Consider the following 19,663-nt stretch of genomic DNA (forward strand, 5'->3'; position numbering starts at 1 on the left):
TTGTAGATATTAAAATATCCATCCGACTAAATTACAACTTGCATCAGATCTATAAATTTATTTGACAACTATAAAAAAGTTTCTCGTATATTTAAAAAATATGATTTAGAGTGATATAATGTATATGATATTGGCAAACACTACTTTATATAGATAGAATAGTGATTTTTTTCAAATACTATGCAGTGTTTAGTATTAGGATACAAAATAATGAATAAATTATTTTATCATGTCTTATTTTTTATAAACGAAAACCGTGTGCTTTCCATTCCATTCTATAAAAATCGTTTATTTATTTTCTTGTAGTAGACTCGATTTATTCACACACAGGAATTCAATTCAGAATATATATTTAATCCTTCTCCTTTTTTTTCTTTATGGACCATATAGAATATTTTTATACCCGGATGGTTTTAAAGTAATGTTTTTTTTTTTCAATACAATAAGTTTTATTTATTTAAATAGGTTCAATGTATATTTGATTATATTGTTCAATTTCAGATTCCAAGTAACATAGTAGCGGTAAAATTTCCATAACATTATATTTGAAGCTAAATTGGCTATTTTATTATGATGCATGTTATGCAGATCTCAAAATAATTAGTTCTTAATTTTACTATAAACAAAGTTACTTATATTTCGTTGTCTAATGGTAGTAGGAAAATAAACTAAATAGCGTTAGTCCTCAAAACAATAAACAATATTCACGCCATTATTACGAATCTTTTAATAAAATGAACCCAACGAAGTAACATTTTTATGTTAAATATATTATAATAAACTTTATGTTCCTTCTCATTTAATAACATCTAAGTATTGTAATAAGTTAAGAGACATCTCTAAAAGTGCAATTTTAAGAAATAGTCTAAATTAAAAATGATTATCAAACTTATAATGTAGGAACTAATCTGGTATTTCATAATCTGTTATAATATTTGAAGAAATAATAATTTTAAATGAAAGAAATAATTATAGAAATTATTACCTGTATTATTAAAATGTTGTATATCTTAGGAATTCACAGCAAATGTGGATGATTTTATTAATTTGTTTTAAAACACTGCATTTGAAGTAGTGAAATATACTTTAACTCCATCTGAAGCCTCCTGCTGCTGAGTTGACTGATGTTGCCGATCCACTTTCCTCCGGTGAGCTCTCATCCGTTTTTGGACCTCCAGTTGAAAACGTCCCTCGCGTGTGCCCTGGTACAGACTCATAATTATACGAACGCATTAAAAATGAAGAAGGAAGATGAACTGACTGTACATAGACCAAATATTTTTTTAGAAGTCCCAGTAGACTCATCTCGGTTTTAGTATCGGTAAACCACAACAAAAATTGGCCTTGTGCAAAACTAACAAATCCTAAATTTCATTTAAAAAAGCTTTCTGTGGTACATCAAAATGCCCAGATCGCAACGAACAAAGTGAGTGAATTGTCACTGATATACGAGGAATTGAATCCTGATGTTTTTGTTGTTACAGAGCAAAGTTTCAACATTAATTCAATTTCTCAATTTAAAATTAACAATTATTAATTGGTATACTCTTTTCATCGCAGTCTTTTCAAATGGGGAGGTGTGGCCATTTTTAAAAAAACATTATTTAAAGTTTGAGCATTTTAAGGCAAACTACAGTTCTGAATTGGACTTTGAAATTAGTGTTTCCCTAAAATCGTCTGAAAAGGTAAACATAGTCGGACTGTGTAGATCCCCCAGAGGCTGCACCGATACATTTTTTGAGAAACTCGAGTCACTTTTGTCCTTTTTTCATCTGAAGTCCAAGCATTTCATTATAATTGGCGATTTCAATATCAATGTCTTAGACCACACCAATCCCACCACCATGACCCAGCGGCTTCGAGACGTGTTTAATTCATTCGGTTTGGAGTGGGCTGTTAACTTACCCACTAGAGTGACCACTACATCGAGCACAGCCATTGACAATGTCATCACAAACATTTCAACTGCTGTGGTTTCTGTATTGGACACAGCCATCGCTGACCATTTTGCGCAGGAGGTTACCATCCTTGGAGTGAGGCCGGAACCCGAACACCAAACTAAAAAACTCAAACTGTCTCTACATCCCAGAAATGTTGATCGTCTCTGTCAGTCTCTTTCAAAAGAATCCTGGACTTTCTTAAACAATTTAAAATCCCCAAATGAGGCATTCAACGCATTTAGTTATTGCATAACCACACATCTTGACGCCACTTGCCCATTCAAAATGTTCAAGGATAAAATAAAGTTTCAAAAAAATCAATGGGTTACCCAGGGCATTCTCAAATCAAGAGAAAAATTAAAGTTTTACAACTCCATATTTAGGGAGTCTGAAGATGAGCGGTTTAAAACCTTTTTCAAAAGCTATAAGAGAATTTACAGGAAAGTCATGAAAGCAGCTAAAGCATATGACATTGAAAGTAGACTGAAGAGAGCAGATAACATATCAAAAGTAGCATGGGAAATTATTAACTCAAATTTAAAACCAGATTTTTCCAAATTTTCAAAACTAATAAAAATTTAAGTTTGAGATGAACTTTTACAGACCCCTGAAGAGGTGGCCAGGGAGTTTAGTAATTTTTTGCAACCAAGGTGCCGAACCTGCCTTTGAGCGGCAGTCGGTCTAGTTTGGAACCTAGAAGGGGATCGGTATCGTCCGTGGTGCTTTCTCCTGCTAGCGAGGACGAGGTGGCGGGGGTGATACGGGGATTCAACACAAAAAAATCATGTGACATCAATGGCATGTCAGTGTGGCTACTCAAACGTAGCCTAAAGCACATTTTGAAACCACTGACAAGACTGGTTAACATGTCCTTTGAAATAGGAGTGTTTCCAGCCCAGCTAAAAACAGCCAAAGTGATTCCAGTTTTCAAGAAGGACGATCCTTGCCTCGCAAGCAACTATCGTCCCATTTCAATTCTGCCAGTTTTAAGTAAAGTATTTGAAAAACTTTTTCTTGCAAGACTCATGGATTTCATCAATAGGTTTGACATTTTGTCTCAAAGCCAATTTGGATTTGGAAAAAAACATGTCAACAATTGATGCTATCACAAACCTTGTGGATGCGATCGTGGAGGGTTTTGAGGGTCGGGAGCACACAATTGGTGTATTTCTCGATCTTTCGAAGGCCTTTGATTGTGTTCACCATGCTACTCTTTTGCGAAAACTGGAATCGTATGGGCTACGTGGTCTGCCACTGGAGTGGTTGAAATCGTATCTCCGTGACAGATATCAGTTTATAGAAATTTCCAATGTTCAGTCACAGAGAGTTCCTTTGAATCAGGGGGTCCCCCAGGGATCTATCCTTGGACCTGTGCTGTTCTTAGTTTATGTGAACGATCTTGGACTATCAATTCAGAATTAAATTAAAAATTCAGAAAGTTAACGAAATTCGACCCATTGTCATGGTAGAGGACACCCTTTTAGAGGAAGTGCAATCCACTCGTTTCTAGGAATATATCTCGATAGAGGATTAACTTGGACCGATCATGTTGAGCATGTATGTGCAAGGCTTGCTTCAGGCGTTTTTGCCCTGAGGAATTTGGCTCAGGTTTGCTCTTTTGACGTTCTAAAGATGGGCTATTTTGGCCTTTTATATCCTCATTTGACTTTCGGCATACGCCTTTGGGGTGGAAGTGCCAGGATCAGATTCAACAGAGTTTTTCAGGCTTCAGAAAAAAGTCATCAGAATCATGTGCAAATTGAATCCTAGAGAATCGTGCCGCGATGCTTTCAGGGAGCATGGTTTTCTGACTTTACCCTGCCTCTATATCTTGGATGTAGCTCTGTATTGACGATTCCGATGTGAGTTAGTGGTGTGGCAGGGACGTCCACAGGTATGATACTAGAGGTGGGGACAGCTACAGGATGCAAACATCATAGAACACTGGCATCTGAACAACTTCCTTCACTAGCTGGTGTCAGATTAATTAATAATCTCCCTGAGAGCATAAAAAATGTCAACAACCCAACCCTGTATAAAGCTCGATTAAAGGACCTTTTAGTGTCTGAAGTGTTTTACTCTGTAGATGAGTTCATGTTACGCCGCTGGGACCACTAAATTTTCGCAACAGTACCGATACTGAAGCCGTGTTTGAATGAGAGGGAGAATGTAATTTAATGTATGTATGCGAGCAGTGAATGAATCTTAGAATAGCAAATTGCAGGATTTTTAGCTTTATTTATTGACGTTTGCAAATACAATGTAACATTGTTTGGAAGCAATAAAAATATGATTGATTCAATCGGAATTTAAGAAAAGTCTATTTCTAAATCTGTTTTACAAAAGCAGTTTAGATCTAGCAGGACGTTTTCCCATCGTGAACTTTTGTAATATCCGTCCACGATATTGGTGTCAGGGAGACATACTGTTTTGTTCTTGTTTCCGAAGGATGGTGTAACTAACAATTCTTAAACTACATAATGTCGATATTGGAGATTTAATATAATACGTGGTGAGCACGCTAACTCTGAAACTCTTTTCGGTTGGAAAATTTGTCAAAAGAAAGATTACTATCTATCTCTTCAAGGTGTTTCTAATATTTTGGTTTTAATACCTTAGAAAGCTATTATTAAACAGAACGCGGTTGAAAACAGTACAGAAGAAATTATCGGGTCAGAACTAAAACAATACCTTTCCATTTATCGGCCATAAAGTTAAATATATTATCCTTTCACAGTAGTCCTATTGTTTAAAAAATTACACAAAAATTACAATTTGCGCTTGTGTCTTGATAAACTCGTTCTCTTATATTTATCAATCTAGATGAACAAGAAACATATTACTTATACATAATGTTAAAAACTTCTAAAAGATTTCCACTGTAACCTTCATTTTGGGAGGTCAAAACGTTTAGAGGCTGCTATTGTAATTTATTACAGCTAACAGAATTTTTATCCCTCAAAAAGGACAGCGGAGGATCCCGGCCACGAAGCTTCCTAATGCTACATTTCTGTCTCTAAGCTTCTTATAATACTAAAAAGTACCTTAAAATGGCCTATTCATTGCGTTACGCGCCTATTCAAACTCAACAGAATCAGTAATAGCCTTAGTTCATGGTCAATATAAGATTTAATATATTTTTGATACTATTACAAAATAAAAACATCCAGAATGATAAAGAGCATGAATGTACAATTCAAAAATATTACATATTCTCTAATTATGATTAAATATATAGTGATAGATCATAATTTGTGTATATATCCTAACATTGTCTTTTTTGTTATTTTAAAATATTTTTAAATAAAATATTTTAATGTAAGCCCAATATTATTATTTCGACATAATATTTCTCATCTACAAACACAGAGTAAAGATGTTTTTATGTCCACGCTATCTACGGTGATTTTTTCTTTTTTTACTTATAGGTTTACTTATATATATATATATTGCAACAATAAAATCGTAAATTAAGTAAATTAGTAAAATAACAAAGTGAAATCGATCGAAATTTTAATACGTTTTACATGAAAAATAACTATCGGAAATAAATAAGTTAACCTGGAAATTAACATGCCAACACAGAGCGTTTAGAAATCAGCAAATAGAGCTTTGAGCAATACAATTAAAGGTGTGACTCCAAGGTATTACCATTTTGTGGAACAACTTTGTGAAAATAGTTTTTATAACATAGGAGGTGTATACGTGGTTCAAACACTAAATAGGCCTATGTATTGTGAGTGGTAGCACTATACGTGATCCTAACCAAATGAATTCACTAACTCAATGTATATTTTCTTTTGGGACACATTTTATTTGGGATAAACCCGGATATGCCTTTAGCAACAGTTATCGTATTTTTTTAGTATATAATAATATCTGATGATACTTTATGGCATTTCTCATTATGAGCTTGTGAGTTTTACTTCATATAAAAAGATTTTCCCACAAAAAACAGAGTGCCAGAGACTTTCTATTAATCCTAACCATATATGGAATATGGATGATAGTCAACATAATACAGCACTCATAAAAAGTGCAACAGTTGAAGCAATAGAACCTGCGATATCACTAACTTATACCCTAAACTTATACCTATGAACTTTTAGATTTTGAGAGCAAAAAATGTCTAATATCAGAGGCATAAACGTTATATTTTTTTCAAGGCTATTTATATAATATTAATATTAATGTGTAATTACAATAAAAACATTCAGTTTTTAAAAATAGCTCTATGAAACGCCAAACTAAATATACAATATTTTCATAAATGGTACAAAACATTTTTAATAAGACGAAAGTATTCGTAGACTCTGAGGTAGTAAAATATAAAACGGTTATCCTCTAAACATCGGAAGTAAAAACTTAATTTGAATAAAAAGAGAACATCTGAGGCTATTAACATCCAATATTAGACGGAGAAATGAATTTTACAGCGCTTCCTTTACAGCCAATTACTTCGTTGTACTTAGTTTCGTTCGCTCGTTAATGAAACTGCCTCGTAAGTTTAGTTGAGTAATAATCAAATATAATTTAAAACAAATTTCTTAGTTCTAAATGCAGAGTCATAAAAAATATATTACATACCGATTCAATGAACATAAATTGTATAATATTTTCTAATTTTTATTTTATTAATAATAATTACCAATAAAGTATTAACAGTTTGAGATTGGATATAGCTGTTTAAAATGTATGACAGTTTCTTTAATTTATAACGCAAAAATGGTCGTGGATGTTGGATGTAAAGCTTTATTAAGAATTAAAAAAAAAAACAGAGTATATGCATTGTAAAAATGCATTCTTGCTACTCTAAAATTCTAATATGAGTGTGGGACCACTTCAATATAAATATTTTAGATGTTGTTTGTAATAACATAATTAATTAGGTATTTACAATTTTGATATTATGGTTTTATAAAAGTTACTCAATGTAATACATTTTTAATCAATGCCACGGAGGAGGTGGTATCTAAACATAATTAAGATTAAAAATTTTAAAATTACTGTCAAAATACACTAACGTATACATTTTCCGGGTTTGAACTGTTTAGAAACACAGAGAACAAAATTGGATTATTTAAAAACTTTTTCATTACATTGGAAAGTGATTTTAGTCTGTAGAGGTTAAACCTAAATATTTCATATTGGTGTAAACCAGAAAAAGAACATTTCTGTTATAGTTCAAACTTCTAACAGTATTTATGATTGTATATGTATTTGGAAAATTTAATGCATTTATTGTAAAATACTGATCCTAATTATACGCAATTTTACGTCATATTATTCTGACGATATTAACAGAAATGGATAATACAATAAGAAATACAAATGAGTAAAACAGAATACTATATTTTATTCTAATTCGTAAACCGCTGTGAAAACATTTGTTTAAATCAATGAAATACATGTAACCAAACTACTCAAGGATTTAAAAGATAAACTTTATTAAATAAACAATTGAAATTTGATGCCTCATCTACTCAGTTCCTGATGTGTTAAGGACTAGTAATTGTGTTAAATAACTTTACCGAATGATTTTATGTTATAATTTTAAATTATCTTACTATTTAATTCTTTGCAAAATTATTTTGATAACAATTCTTTTTTAAGAATATCAAATTGCAGTATAAAGATTTATGCGATGATAAAGGAAACGTTGCAGAATGAAAATTGTTTCTATAATATATAACAGGGAACACTTCAGTGTATGATCCTGAATATTTACAGCCTCTTTAACAGTGTTAATTCCCAGCAAGTTTTGAGTTACGGCCGCGCTGAACGCACATACATCATCGTCTGTGATATACACGAAGAATGTGAGTCTGGTATACAATATTGCCTTTACTCTTCAGACTCGAGTTTAAAAGGAATACAAGAAAAGGATTACGAAGCAAGCAGCTACGATTTCCAATAATAAAGTATGCGGGGGAAACTGTATTATACATGTATATATTTGGAGGCTGTAGTTTTTAACGATAGTGTATAAATTCGATGCCACATACAAGAAATAGGAATCAATACATTTATCAACATCAGTGTACACAAATACATGTCACAGAAAGTGGTAGGTTAATGAGGAAAGCTTTCAATCCGTTTGACAGAGCGACACTCTAAACCTTCTTCTTCCTTTTCGTTGACGATAAATCAATCACAAAGGATTATTATTTCAATTGATTTATAGTTGTTTTATAGACGAATGGTGTTTTTTGTAAGTTGCAGAAAATGGAAGTAAATGAGGAAATACTATTATTGACAAACAACTAAGAGAAAACCGTTCAATATTAAGAGTTTAACTTGTTTTATTAACAATGCTCTTTGAGTGGTGAATGAAAACCCACAAAATTTGCAAAATAATTAAAACTTTACTCTTTTGAAAAAAATCTTTATATTTCCTTGTTTTCTTTTCGATTTCTCATCATTACAATTCCTATATTTTCATGATGTTTCATATTATAAGTATATTAAGAATGAGAAATTGTAATCAAAATAACGCTACATTTTCTTATACCTATCAGTTATCACTATAACTTGCTGATTGAATAATTAAATTAGTAAATATTAGTGTCCACAAAAGAATATTCTGCCCTTGCTGATACATTTTGTGTGGACGAAACAACGATGTATTTATCACGGTAGTTATTTATACTAATAAGTTATAAATCAAGTTTACAAGTAGTAATGGTTTTAAATCATTGTAGGAAAAACATTTGTATTTTTACTAATTCAAACTTTGAGGAGTTTTGTTCAATGCGAAGAGTTTGTCAATCTCTAAAATGATAATTATATGAAACACATAACTATTCTTCAATTTCAATTCATTTTATTAAAACTTTCCTCAATTACTTTGAATAGATATTTTACATCCTTTTATTTATAAAACACTTAGGCACGTATTAACTATTGGATTATTAGAATGGCGATTTTAGTTGGTAAAGATTGTTATGTATTTTTTCCTACAAATCTTTAAAGAAATGACAGAACTATACGACGCACGACAGACCACTGCCATATTTTCATTCACAACAAACTTCTTTGAACCACTGAAGTTTTAACTGTTTTATTGCATATAACATTTAAATGTTAAACGTAGTGTTACAATTTCCAGCTCAATCTTCGGTGTAAGTCGAGCCATGACTTTTGCAGATTCCTGTGCAATACTTAATGATCAATCTTTCTAGTGCAATTGTTTAATCAAACTCTGTACATGGTATTTTCCTACTTGAAAACCTTTCATTTAAAAATATGTTTTAGTTGCTATATGATTCAGAAATGATTTAATTGTCATATAAAAATATTTTCTTTAATAAATACGTATTAATTTACCTAAATAAATTAACACTGCTACATTATTAAGATGTACTATAATGTTGTTGTATCGTACTTTCTTAAGTTTTATAGATAAGTAATTAAATGTTTATTTTGTAGAATGTAGACTAAGGAGTTTGATGGCTCATTCTTTGAACTCAGTATCATATCGAAGCACTTTGAAATATCACTAAAGCAAGGGGAATATTTAAGAGATGCGGGTACTTGGAGGTCAGCCCTGCGGCCCTTGAAGTCCTCGACACGAGAGCCCTTCACTTTGCCCTAACTGCCAGGTTGTTGACAGCTGTCTCGACATTAGTTTCTAAGTATAACAGTTTCCTATTATTTAGGTTTTTATCCAACCTGAGTTGGAATTAATTAAATCTAGGGGAATGTGAAAGTTAATAATATACTATCACGATTAGCTCATATTTTTGTTTCTTTATTGACCGAAATATTTACTCTGAGATATTAATCAAAACAATTGTAATTATTCTTGTCTTTCTCAATTTCAAATTTCAGATGTATAAATATCCTCATTGCCTGCCACCTAATGGTCATCTTTTAAAATTGAAAACGGTTTAGCTCATCATAATTCCTGGCCCAAATGTTTCAGTAATTGCAGCCTTAAAATTCAATATTTTTAAAAAGCTTTTATGATGAACCTTTTAATTTTTATGGTAAACAAATTTAGTTTTAATATTTTAATAAAAATTTGAGCTGTTTTAATTGTCTATAAAATCAATTATTCTTTTTTAAAAATACCGAGTTAAATTAATTGATATAACATTGTTACAATACATATGAACAACATATCAAGACTATCCTATTTGTGATTTCACGGCTCTAGCATAATCCTGTATAGATTAGACTGTGACATCGTGTACTTGGTGTCCAATACGAGCCATTGGGACACAACTGACTAGTATGGAACTTATCTAGAAATACACGCTGATCTAGAGCGCATGCAGTAAAGGTGACTGACTAAATACTTAAATAGCTAGACAAGGACGTTGGATTAGTATTAAAGTTTAGATCTTGAGGTTATACTAACTTTTGTTAAAAGGCCACTGGTCTTGATTTCGCATGTATAATAAATTGCTTACTCATTCATTAATTCATTTTTTAAGCAAGATGCCATAGTGTAGGACGAGGCCACCTCTGAATCAAAGCCTCTGAGAGTGATTTTGAAATTTTAAATGCTCCTAGAAATAAGAAGTAAGTTTTCCTGAGGTACCCATATGGACATTGTATGTACATGAAAGTAGGAACTAGAATAAACGTAACGTGTAGGGCAATTGGACTTACACTATATGACTTTGTAATTTTAAATAAGGTTTCCAATCCTATCTGATAAAATAGAAACAGATTGTATTTTATTTAATAATATCTACCATCCACTGAATTTCTTAAAAGAAATTTTCAGGTTGTGTTCGATGATCGACAGAATTATAGTCCAGACTTGCCCAACACAGTAGTATGAATCAATGGCTTAGAATTTTTCTTATTATTGAGAGTGTTAAATGTAATCATTTGTGTAGTGGCAGTACTAAAAAGTACTGTGTATTTGGAACCCACATATCTGACTACATTGTGAGCAGTGCAGCCGTTATTGGCAGAAGTTCCAATTTTACAGACAATACCAATATTGGAACACCGCGTGGAATGTGGTGGAATCATTGGAGCATGATCAAATCTATGAATGTGTGCACCCAGAGGTAAACCATCTCTTTGTCATGTGTACCAAAATATATTACATTGCTATCCATACATAAATCAAACATTGCTTCTGACATACTGCACGTGGGCATTATTAGTGTCCTTTAAACGACATGATTAAACGCAATATAATCATAGCACAGTTTATATATGTGTCAAAGATTAATTTTATATCTCACCTTAATTTATACCAACACTTACCTTTACTGATAAATGTGAGTGATAATATTAATATTATGGAGATTTTTGTAAAATGTATAATTTGGAAAGAACTGATTAAATATTTAAATAATAGTAAAAGGAGTATTGTATCAAAGTTATCAAATTGTTCAGAAGGAAACTGAATGGGGTTCTCAACCTATTAATGCTGTAAGACGTGCATACGTGTGTTGGTGGGGTGGGGCTTTATGTTGTCGTAGAAGGGCATAATAGCTAATGTTTCGGATTATATTGAAAATTCCAATAACCTGGACTCTGATTAAACCGATCTCAGGAGCTTTGAATACCCTAAAATGTTTCAAATCACTGTATCCTGTTGGAATAATCCAGTTTCGTACATTAATAATTATATATAACTTTGGTAAAAATGAATAATTTTATTTTTTAAATCCAATCTAGAAGTAGTTTGTAATCAAGAAACTGCTTTAACAAATAACCCGAGAGAGATCGCTGTCTGTTTTACTAGTAACTTCAGTTTCCCTCTGGTGTTTACTCCTTAATGGGGATGTTATAGAGTATGATTCAACGAAAACTACATTCCAAAGGTATTAACGTGTAAGTTTGTAATGCGCTTTACTAAATGAGATTATTTGAGTGTACAATTTAAGTTATTCACTGTACAGAAGAATTCGATACCGTATTACTAAAATTAGATTTTTCAAATTTTAGGCTTAACTGTTAAAAATTGACTTTAATGTATGGTATAACATTAAAACAAGCATTTAGTTTAATTTTGTGGAGTGTATAAAAATTGATGGAGTTTTCCGTTAGTTTTATTTAATACAAGCCATCCATTTAGACTAAAACTTTTAGTAAAATATCATTTCGACATAGAGTTTGTTCTTGTAAGAGTTTTATAATGGTGTATACATAACCATAGAATGTAACTGAGCGACATTGAACTTACTTTAATGTATTGTATAATATTAAAACAAGCTTTTAGTTTCATTTTGTAAAGTGTATCACAATTTTTGAAGTGTTTCTTTCGTTATAATAAAATTCATCCATTTAGATTTAAATTGTTCATGATACTTAATTTCTACATAGACTGGTAAGAGTTGTATAATTGTAGGATTTGATTGAGCGACATTGAAGCAGTCTAGCTCCGTCCGCCGAGCTGATAAGGTCGCTCAGCTGCGTAGCTTATCTACTCTCTACCCGTGCACGCCGCGTCGTGTCGTTTTGTCACGCGTTCCATCAAGTAAACTCTCAATCTGTGTTTCTTTATTTTATGTTTGTTAAAGTGTTAATATAAATAATGTCGATCATCTGTGATGTCTGTAACCAATTTTGCGTGCTTGAGGAAGTTGAATCCGTAATAAAATGTGCCGGACGGTGTGAAAAATATTTTCATGTTGTGTGCGTTAAAGACGACTTAGCTGGAAAAAAAAAACTCGTTCATCTCGTGACTGGAGGTGCAGGGACTGTCGTAACACGTCATCAGCTGCCAGCGGCGCCAGTTCCGCATCAGGCACTGTTCATACCAAGGAGTTCTTGGTCCGAGTTTTGGACGAGCTCAAAACCGAGGTCTTCGGAGAATTAAAGATTTTCAAAAAGGAGATGGGCGATCTCTCCACTTCAGTTAGCTTTGTCTCTAACAAACTGGATGAGTCAAACAGCCTGATGAAGGAAATAAGAGCCGACCTTGCCGCCATGAAGAGGGAACACGAAGAACTGCGATCTCAAAACCGTCATCTGACCTGTGAAGTAGACGTTTTGAAAGGAAAAGTCAGGATGCTGGAACAGTACTCGAGGAAGGATAACGTAGAAGTCAGCGGGCTACCTGTCACCCAAAACGTGGACGTCTTCGATGTGGTGAGGGACCTCGGAGCTGCGGTGGGTGTGGACATCCAACAGCAGGACATCTCAACAGCGCACCGTGTTCCTTCATACCAGAGAGACCGCATCCCGTCACTGGTAGTGAAGTTTGTGAGGAGAGCAACCCGGAACAAACTCATCGAAAAATACAGGCAGAAGAAAACAGCGATGACAGCCAGAGACGTCAACCCTGCTTTACCGATGCGAAGGATTTACATCAACGAACACTTGTCGCCGGATAATAAGGTATTCTTGTCAAAGTTGAAAACAAAATGTAAAGAAATAGGTTTCATGTACGCATGGTGCAGGGACGGAAAGTTCTTTGTCAGAAAGTGTCAGGGTGAGAGATACATAAAAATAGACTCGTACAAAGATTTGGAAAAGCTCAAGTAAGCAGGCTCAAATATCTTGTAAAGCCTTTTTGATCTGATAAACCTTAAATATTTGGCGCTAACTTCTTTTTTCTTTAGTGTTATTCAATTATTTTTTCCCCAACAAACTTACAGTGAACTTTTTATTTTATTTTTTATTTTCTAAACACATAATGAGTTTTGAAACATCCAATCTATCGCTAAACGAAGACTTCAACTCCTTTTTTACGCCAAATAACAGAGTAGACAGCCTCAGTTTTATTTATACCAATATAAGACGTATAAGAAGAAATTTTTACAGTTTCTTAGTAGAGTTAAGCAGCTTAAATCACAAAGTTAATTTCATAATACTAAGCGAAATTTGGATCAACACTGAGGAAGTCTGCTTATATAAAATTCCTGGCTATAATACTTTTGCTCATTGCAATGATAGCTATAGAGCGGGAGGAGTGTTATGTTTTGTAGACAAGGACTTGGGTTGTTTATCAGCACAAGTAAATATGACGTCAGCAGACGCATTACTTCTAAATATTAGTTTTAAGAAGTCCTATTTTAAACTCTTCTGTCTGTACAGACTTCAAAACATACCCGAAAATGTATTTTTACAAGAACTGTCGCAAGAAATTGAATCATTGAAAAATAATGTTATTATTGTTGGAGACATTAATATCAATTTAGCTAGTAATAATTTCACTGTAAACACATATCATAGCCTGATGAACAACAATGGTTTTATCTCCTTAGTCAATTCCCCTACCCGCACCACCATTTCAACTCAAACAATTATTGATCACATTTTTGTAAGAAATCGAGATTTATCACTTTTTCAAAGTGCTGTTTTTGACAATCCAATAACCGATCACAATTTTTTAGGGCTAATCTACAAAACCTCTAACCACAATTTGACCCGGGATTCTACTGGAGTTCAGTCAAACAAGAGCAACATAAATTTCAATTTAGTAAAGACAAATTTACAGCTGGTAAATTGGGATAATTTGTACCTTGATCACAACGTGCATAGCTCTTTTTGCAAATTTTACAATATTTTAACTGCTGTTATTGAAAAACGTAGTAAAAAAGTAGTTAACTGCACTAAGTTAGTAAAAAGCTAAAAGTATTAGTCCATGGATAACTCTCGGTATACTTGAAAAAGTAGAAAAACGTAAAAAATTGTACAAAATTTTAAAAAGAAGACCCTATGACAGAGCTTTTCAAAATTACTTCATGAAATTTTGTAATAATTTGAAAAATTTAATTACTGTTACAAAAAATGAATATTACACATTAAAGTTTGAAAGTTGTACAGAGATACAGCCCAACAGTGGAAAATAATCAACCATCTGACCAACAGCGTATCTAACAAAACAGTTGATAAGATAGAATTAGCAGACGGAACAGTAGAGACGGATCCAGGCATTGTCGCTGATGAGTAAGCAACTTTCTTATCTCAGTCCAGTCCGGCCGGCCGACCTCTGTCCCCGCTGTGAACCTCCCGCCTTTACACACTTACCTACAGTCTTTCTTTATAATGCCTACAAACGAAGATGAAATCAAATCCGTTGTCAAAAGTTTGAAAAAACAAACAAATCTACGGGTTTTGACAAATTAAGCGTACAATTACTGAAATTTATTATCGGCGAAGTTGCAGCTGTATATTGGTATATTTATTTAACAATAGTTTTATAAATGGAATTTTCCCCGAAATTTTGAAATTAAGTCACGTTGTTCCTTTACTAAAATCCAACAACTCGATTAAATTAGACAATGTAAGACCTATCAGCCTGCTTTCTGTATTTTCTAAAGTCCTAGAGAAAATAATGGTAATTCGTCTTCAAAAATTATTTGAACAATTTAAATTTCTTTAGTCCCGCTCAGTTTTGGGTTTATTAAAAGAAAGTCAACTGAAGATGCTTTGATAACTGTCACTGAAAAAAATCTACGATGGTATAAATTCTAAATGCAAAATCACAGGACTCTTTATAGATTTTAAAAAAGCGTTCGATTTAGTTGACCACGACATTCTTTTGGTTAAATTAAAGGCGGTGGGAATCAGAGGAAACCGCTTTTGAGCTGGTTCAAAAGTTTCCTCATTGAAAGGAAGCAGCAGGTAAGAGTAGAAAATGTTTTTAGCACACCAAGGATAGTGGAGTCTGGTGTGCCTCAGGGTTCAGTTACTTCTGCTGTTTTGTTTCTTGTTTTTATAAATGATTTTGTTGAATTTAAACTTCAATGGAAAACATATATGCATTCGCCGACGATTTAGCACTATTTCTACTCTCACAGAGATGAAAATTGCATTGGTGACCTAATAAATAAACATCTCTTATTACTACGGGAATGGTGCCTTGTAAACAAAATGCAAGTTAACGCAAATAAAACTAAATATATTAATTTCGACTTTTATGGTTTTGAAATACCCTTTCCTATAAAATATCACAACGCAACGTGTAATCTGCAGATTTGTGAATGCCAGGCACTTGAAAAGGTTGCAAACATAAAATATCTAGGAATCGCATTCGATGAAAGATTTAGTTTCGACCAACATACAATAAATTTACACAACAAATTAAGACTATCAATCAGAAAGTTTTACTTTTTGAGAAACTTCTGCAGCACATTTTTATTAAAATCTCTGTATCTCGCCCTAATAAACTCTCGATTGCAATATGGACTAATAAATACTTATAAATGGTGGTGGAACTTATAAATACTTAATTGATAAACTTCGAACAACCCAAAATTATTTTCTGCGCATAATTATGCATAGACAAAAAAGAACATCTTCCTTTCCTCTTTTTAGACAACTTAATATTCTACCAATTCAATACATGTTCATTTTTAAAGTATTGCGACTCTTTTATATCAGGAGTTGTAACATAGGTATTGACCATGTTCACTACAACACTCGCTTTGCGCTCAACAAAAACTACCGGTTGCCTAAAGTAAACAGATCAATTTTTCGCCACTCTTTCCAGTACTTAGGTCCTAAGTTGTACAACAAGTTACCCTTGATCTTAAAAAATATTATAAATTTTAAAATTTTCTGCAAAGAAGTAATAATTTGGCTTCTTTCAAAACAGGATATTGGTTACCTAACCTCAACAATGTACTAGAAGTTTCTTACCTGTGAGGATATATGGTTCTACAAGTGATTGTTAAGTTTTGGTAAGTTGTTAAGTTTTTGTTAATCTTGTATTAAGTACTTTATGTATCGTCAAATTTTTCAAATTATAATAAAATACTTATAAACTGTTTTATTTTTCTAACTTTTTAGATTCCATAGATTAAGTAAAAAGTTTTTTATTAAAATACGTGCTTACTAGTAACTGTTGTTTCCACTATTTTTTGTACTGTTGTTTTCTTTGTAGGTATTCCTTCCAGGGTTTGTATCTGTTTATTTTGTTAGATTGATTGAAACAAGCAATAATTTTGATCAATTATTTTGTCATGTACAGATATCGCAGATGGCGACTTTGTGTTTTTATTTTGTTTTAAAGTGCTAGACTCAAGTTTAAATGTTTTTGTAGGTAATGTATTTTTGTTCAAAACTGGTCACACTATTTATAAAAGTGACCAGTATATTTCCAAAACAATGAAAGAATTGTAAATGTTTGTTAAAATTGGAAATATATCATTTATTCATTTATTTATTCATTTATTCATATCACTCAGTAGTCTGATACAGTTGCGTACTGTCTGCTGACGACATAAAAACGTTTATGTGTACATATTTCTGTCCACATATCTGTTCACAAAACATCTTTAGAATGAAATGAGTAATAGATCTGAAATGTTCAAGCAAACCCAGTGAAACCTGGTACACGTCACGTGGTGTGGCGTACTCCTATATTTCTTAGAATTTTTTAATAATACAGAAGAAATGATTTAAATACAATTAATTGGAATTTACAAAGATAGCGGTTATCAAATATTAATATTAGTTAAGCTAGTCAAATATTTGAATTTTTTTATTTAATTGTTTTGAAACTTAAAAATTACTAACGCAAATTAAAATCTTTTACTGGTACTTAAGGTAAAGTGCAGTCATTAATATTGGATTTCCAGCTCATAAAAGTGTACAGAAACACTTGGTTATGATTTCTTTCAAGTTACGTGATAGGGCAGTTGCGACCACTTCAACACTTAACTGCCATCGCAGCCCAAAATCCGCGGTAACAGATTTTTCAAACTTATATTGAACTGTTTTTCCGCGTTCGCGCGAAACTGGAGTTGAAGTGATAGTTTTAACAGATGATCACCTAACCATTTATTATTAAATAATTTTATTATCCTTTTTAATTTATACTGTTTGGTTGGTATTGAAAATAAACTTGCAAGTAACTCGGTGTACCTCGTTTTTTTGAATAACAGGATTAGCAAAGATAATCATAAATAGACGTTATTCTATCGAGTTTGTTCGTGTAAGAATTAAACTAATAAATGAATAGGATTTTCCTTGCCTCAAAGATAATTCAGAGAATCGTACTTTCATCAAAAAGTGTCTTCCTGTAGCTCTTGCTATTTATATCCTATATAAGATTTGCATGAAAATGTCCCAAACTCCAGCTGTGCTCTTTGAATTAACATACACGTAGAAAATTTTCTCTTTTTTTTGTCAAATTGTCATTAAGATATTTTATTTACAAAACCTAGGGACAATAATTAACTACGGTTTGAGAGGTTTAGTAGAACATAGTATACATTACTCCTAGCCATCGAACTATACATTCAATCGATTGACATTGGTGCTTTTTTCTTTAGTTGTAATTTTGTCTTTCCTAATTATAAGGATGAAATGTTTACATGTAAAAATATAGCGATATTATAATGGCCAAATTGAATGAAAATATCAAAGATAATTAGTCACACATTTTAGGTTAGTAAAGTTAAGCCAATACTACAGTTTGTTTGTTTGAAATCCTATATCATGTTACATCACAAGCACCGTAGCAGTTATTGGTGGATGTTCCGATTGTACAGACAATACCAATATCGGCGTACCGCACATATGTATCAATGGACCATAATCAAATACAGGAATGTATGCGCTCAGAGGTTAACCATCTCTTAGTCATACAAACCACAGTAAGAAACTATTTTCTATTACTCCGTATTTAATGTTTTTATCTATTATTAATCAAACATTGTGTGTGCCATATTACAAAAGGGCATCCATCATATTCATGGCATACTTTCTATACGTGAAATACTAAAATAATATATTTGAATTTTACGTCTGTTCATGCAAATATTAGGTATATTCTCAAATGACATGTATCTATAAAATTAAATTAAGATAATAAATTTCATTAAAGATAAAACGGTTGGCTATGGTCAGTACCATTCCACTTCGTAATTGGACGATACATACTTAGTGTTAATTAAAATAATACTGAAATTGATAAATTTAAGTTCTTTTACGCAGTCATTGTGCTGCTTATTAAGTTTCAGATTATAACTATCTCAATACCTACTGTATATCACAGTGAACTATCCCCAGAGATATATAAGGGCATTTATGTATATGAAACTTAATGGAAATGCGATAAAAGGAACCCTTTTATTGATTTTAAAATTTACACTGACCCACGGCAGCACGTGTATATTGGGGGAGGGAGGGAGAGGTTCGTGAGTGTGATCATGAAAACACCGTGAAGGAATAAAGGCTTTTATTTTTATAACATCCAAATGTAAACGTGGTAAAATGCATGCTGTTAGGATTGTATACTTTATCACAGTGGTGCGGGTATGTTTGTGTTTGTTTAGGGGGGGGGAGATTGCTTACGCGTGTATAGATGTGTTTCTTTAAGTAGAAAGCTCTTAATCGCTTACTTTCTGCATAACCGTACATTGAGTATCCCAGGTAGCTAGTGAAAATGGAATACTGGAAAAATATGAATACTGCAAGGTAGAAAGAAGTACACTTTTGCAACTGACTTCGTTAAGATTACATGCAAAATTTCAAATCTTTATATCATTTCATTCTCGAGATTTATTGCTGATATACACTGACAGACAATCAAACACAAAAAAAGTTGACAAGAAAATGACGCCTAACAGAACTCATAAATATACAAATTAAATTTATTGAAAATATTAAGTGAGTAAATAAAATCTTTCTCGATCTGTCCGCCAAATTCAGATTTTTATATATTAAATTGGGATACTTATATAACGACTTATCATGTGTTAGGATGTTTCATATACCTGTGTTAGTTTATGATATGTTTAAATCTCTCTGAGGTGTTTTGAGTTACTTAAAAACATATCAATTCTCCTATTTTCTCT

At 32.4% G+C, this 19,663-nt stretch overlaps 1 protein-coding gene across 1 annotated transcript; it reads left to right on the plus strand.

Annotated features, from left to right (window-relative positions):
- Positions 1–12,746: 12,746 nt before the first annotated feature.
- LOC124366670 lies at positions 12,747–13,397 on the plus strand. Its single transcript, XM_046823272.1, has one exon. It carries the CDS (start codon positions 12,747–12,749, stop codon positions 13,395–13,397), a length of 651 nt encoding a protein of 216 aa, XP_046679228.1.
- Positions 13,398–19,663: the final 6,266 nt, after the last annotated feature.

The sequence above is a fragment of the Homalodisca vitripennis genome, chromosome 7 (genome assembly GCF_021130785.1).
Source record: "Homalodisca vitripennis isolate AUS2020 chromosome 7, UT_GWSS_2.1, whole genome shotgun sequence".
NCBI classification, from domain to species: domain Eukaryota; kingdom Metazoa; phylum Arthropoda; class Insecta; order Hemiptera; family Cicadellidae; genus Homalodisca; species Homalodisca vitripennis.